Genomic DNA, 2,500 nt, shown 5'->3' with positions numbered 1-2,500 from the left:
CTGTGTGTACACTGTGTATTAGTGGGATGGATCACAGGATTATTTAGGGCTGCATGTTGGGAGGTGATGTATGGGGTATGCATGAGTTGATGGCCTCTTTGAATGTCAAAACAATTCCTGTTGAGATTTTAAGTGTGGGTAAAATGGGTTGGCAGACACACTCACAGGAGTAGACAGACAGACAGTCAGTGGGTTTTTCAGCCATTTTAAATTTCAAATTCTAATTTAAAAAATTTTTTAATTTAAATTTTTTGTTTTTATTATTTTAATTTTTATTTGTATTGTACATTTCTATTTTAGTTTAAAATTTGCATTAAATTTTTAAATTTTATTTTTGAAAAATTAAAATTTTAAATTTTAGTATTTTGAATTTAGAAATTTTTAGGTGCAGTATATTAGAAATTACTTTGACGATGAGTGTGTGTGTGTGTGTGTGTGTGTGTGTGTGTGTGTGTGTGTGTGTCTGTGTGTGTGTCTGTGTGTGTGTCTGTGTGTCTGTGTGTCTCTCTGTCTGTCTGTCTGTTTGTCTGTGTGTGTGTGTGCACGTGCGTACATTCGCACACACAGACACACATGCTTGTACACTGTACTACACACATGTCATGTGTTTATCAGTTGGCCAAGTCCGAATTAGAAGACAACACAGAAACTATCAAGGAACTCGAGCGGCACGTCTGGGCAAAGAAATGGTCAACCCTCGGTCTAGACGAAGAACAATCAATAGGGTAACCCACACAAAACACTCAAACACATTGACACCAAATTACACACAAAATCATTTCTCATTACAGCTACACATACAAAGCTCTTGGTGCAGGCTTCTTCGGTCTCCGAAACTTTTCTAAATTCGAGAAGGCGATATCAGAGTTAGTGATGCAGGCAGGAGACGCAGACAGGTCAGAGCTACATCGACGATGCTTCACTCTGAACTCGAGTTTTATTCGAATTTTTTAATTGCAGTAACTGTGCCGTGTGCGGTGCTCTGTTGGGCTGCAAACTCGGCTACAATGCTCTTCCGATCGAACGACTCCAGATGATGCCTCATATTCGGTGGCTTGACGATCACGTCGCTCGCTTCCTCGACCTTGTGGGATTGAGTGAAAATAGCAACGAATTGAAAAGCCATGAAGCCTTAGAGTCAGACGTTTGAGTTCATATAAGCATCATTTACTTATACAAGACTTTGGATTCTGCGATGTAATTTGATTTTTGGCTAATTGATTAAGTAATATACTGTAACATTTCAGTTGTGCTAGCGCGCGTTAGCAGTAAGTAATCTGAGGGTTTGGTTAGCGCGCGTTAACGACCAATCACAAGTCAATCAGGTTTTGCTAGCGCGCGTTAACAACAAAATAAAAAAATTTTTAGCTAGCGCGCGTTAACAGCTAATATTACATATATTATGTCCACAGTAATCTTAGGAATTGCTAGCGCACGTTAACAGCAACTGTAATCTGAAAGTTTGGTTAACGCACGTTAACGGCCAAATACAAATAAATCAGGTTTTGCTAGCGCGCGTTAACAGCTAACATTACAGAAATTATGTCTACAGTAGGAATTGCTAGCGCGCGTTAACAGTCAACACTAATGTCTAAAGCTGTTGGCTCGTTTACTGGCGATTACCGCGTTGCTTACGCACGGACGAGCAGCTAGCCGTTTCGTCGAAGAACGCACTTCGAGTGGAGCCCCTCGGCTCCTCTCACGACGGCCGGAGGCGTCGACGACGCGATGGACTTCGACAACGTACGAGAGCCGGACTACCAGATGACGTCTCCGCAAGACAACGGACGCATGATCAAGTACGTCGACGTCTCGCCGCGTTCGCGACGTTCGCTAGCCGTTCGAGCGTTTCAAATAATTTTTGCGCGTTTTTTCTGTCATGCAGCTCGGCACCACGGCGCATGCCCTTTGCGTCTCATCCCGAGTTCAGGCTGTTCGAGTTGAACAAGCACCTGCAGCAAAGACCCGAGGCAAGCGAGATATGCGGTTTCTTTCTTTCTTTCTTTTTTTTGACACTTGGAGTGACATGGAGGGAGTAACGTGTGATTGTTGTTGTGTGTGCACACCGCAGGACGCAGACAACACGTGGTGGGACAGCTTCGCGTCGGAGTTCTTCGAGGAGGACGCTGAGATGCACGTGCAGATATGTGTCGAGGACGTGCCGAAGGACTATCGTGAGGGGATGATGATGATTGTTGTGTGTGTGTGTGTGTGTGTGTGTGTGTGTGTGTGTGTGTGTTTGTGTTTGTGTGTGTGTGTGTGTGTTGCCTCACTCTATTACCGGTACACATGTACTTAGGATAATAGTGTAGACCATCTTGCTGGTGTAACGCGCGTGGTTTAGGTTTGGGTCACGTGATCGGAAACGATTTTAATTTTTGCTTTAGTGACAAACTTGTTTTTGGTCATGTGATCCAAACAGGCAAGACAAATGTGGTGTAAAATTGTGTGTGTGTGTGTGTGTGTGTGTGTGTGTGTGCCTGCCTGCCTGCCTGCCTGC

The 2,500-nt window shown here is 43.8% G+C and overlaps 2 protein-coding genes across 4 annotated transcripts in view; both read left to right on the top strand.

Annotated features, from left to right (window-relative positions):
* Positions 1-1,246, top strand: part of LOC134183301 (ADP-ribosylarginine hydrolase Tri1-like) — an 8,493-nt gene extending 7,247 nt beyond the window's left edge. Inside the window, exons 10-12 of the mRNA XM_062650799.1 lie at positions 616-725; positions 792-896; positions 961-1,246. Coding sequence (XP_062506783.1) covers positions 616-725; positions 792-896; positions 961-1,150 — 405 coding nt within the window. The 3' untranslated portion in view covers positions 1,151-1,246. The remainder of the gene's footprint in view (positions 1-615; positions 726-791; positions 897-960) is intronic.
* Positions 1,247-1,571: 325 nt separating this feature from the next.
* Positions 1,572-2,500, top strand: part of LOC134179553 (LIM domain-binding protein 2-like) — a 7,242-nt gene continuing 6,313 nt past the window's right edge. For all 3 annotated transcript variants that reach the window (XM_062646501.1, XM_062646493.1, XM_062646483.1), the window contains exons 1-3: positions 1,572-1,799; positions 1,886-1,970; positions 2,072-2,174. In XM_062646501.1, the coding sequence (XP_062502485.1) occupies positions 1,729-1,799; positions 1,886-1,970; positions 2,072-2,174 (259 nt within the window). In that variant the 5' untranslated portion in view covers positions 1,572-1,728. The remainder of the gene's footprint in view (positions 1,800-1,885; positions 1,971-2,071; positions 2,175-2,500) is intronic.

This window comes from Corticium candelabrum, chromosome 1 (assembly GCF_963422355.1).
Source record: "Corticium candelabrum chromosome 1, ooCorCand1.1, whole genome shotgun sequence".
NCBI lineage: Eukaryota > Metazoa > Porifera > Homoscleromorpha > Homosclerophorida > Plakinidae > Corticium > Corticium candelabrum.
The sequence above is the reverse complement of the archived record's forward strand: the minus strand, read 5'-3'. Positions and strand labels throughout refer to the sequence as shown.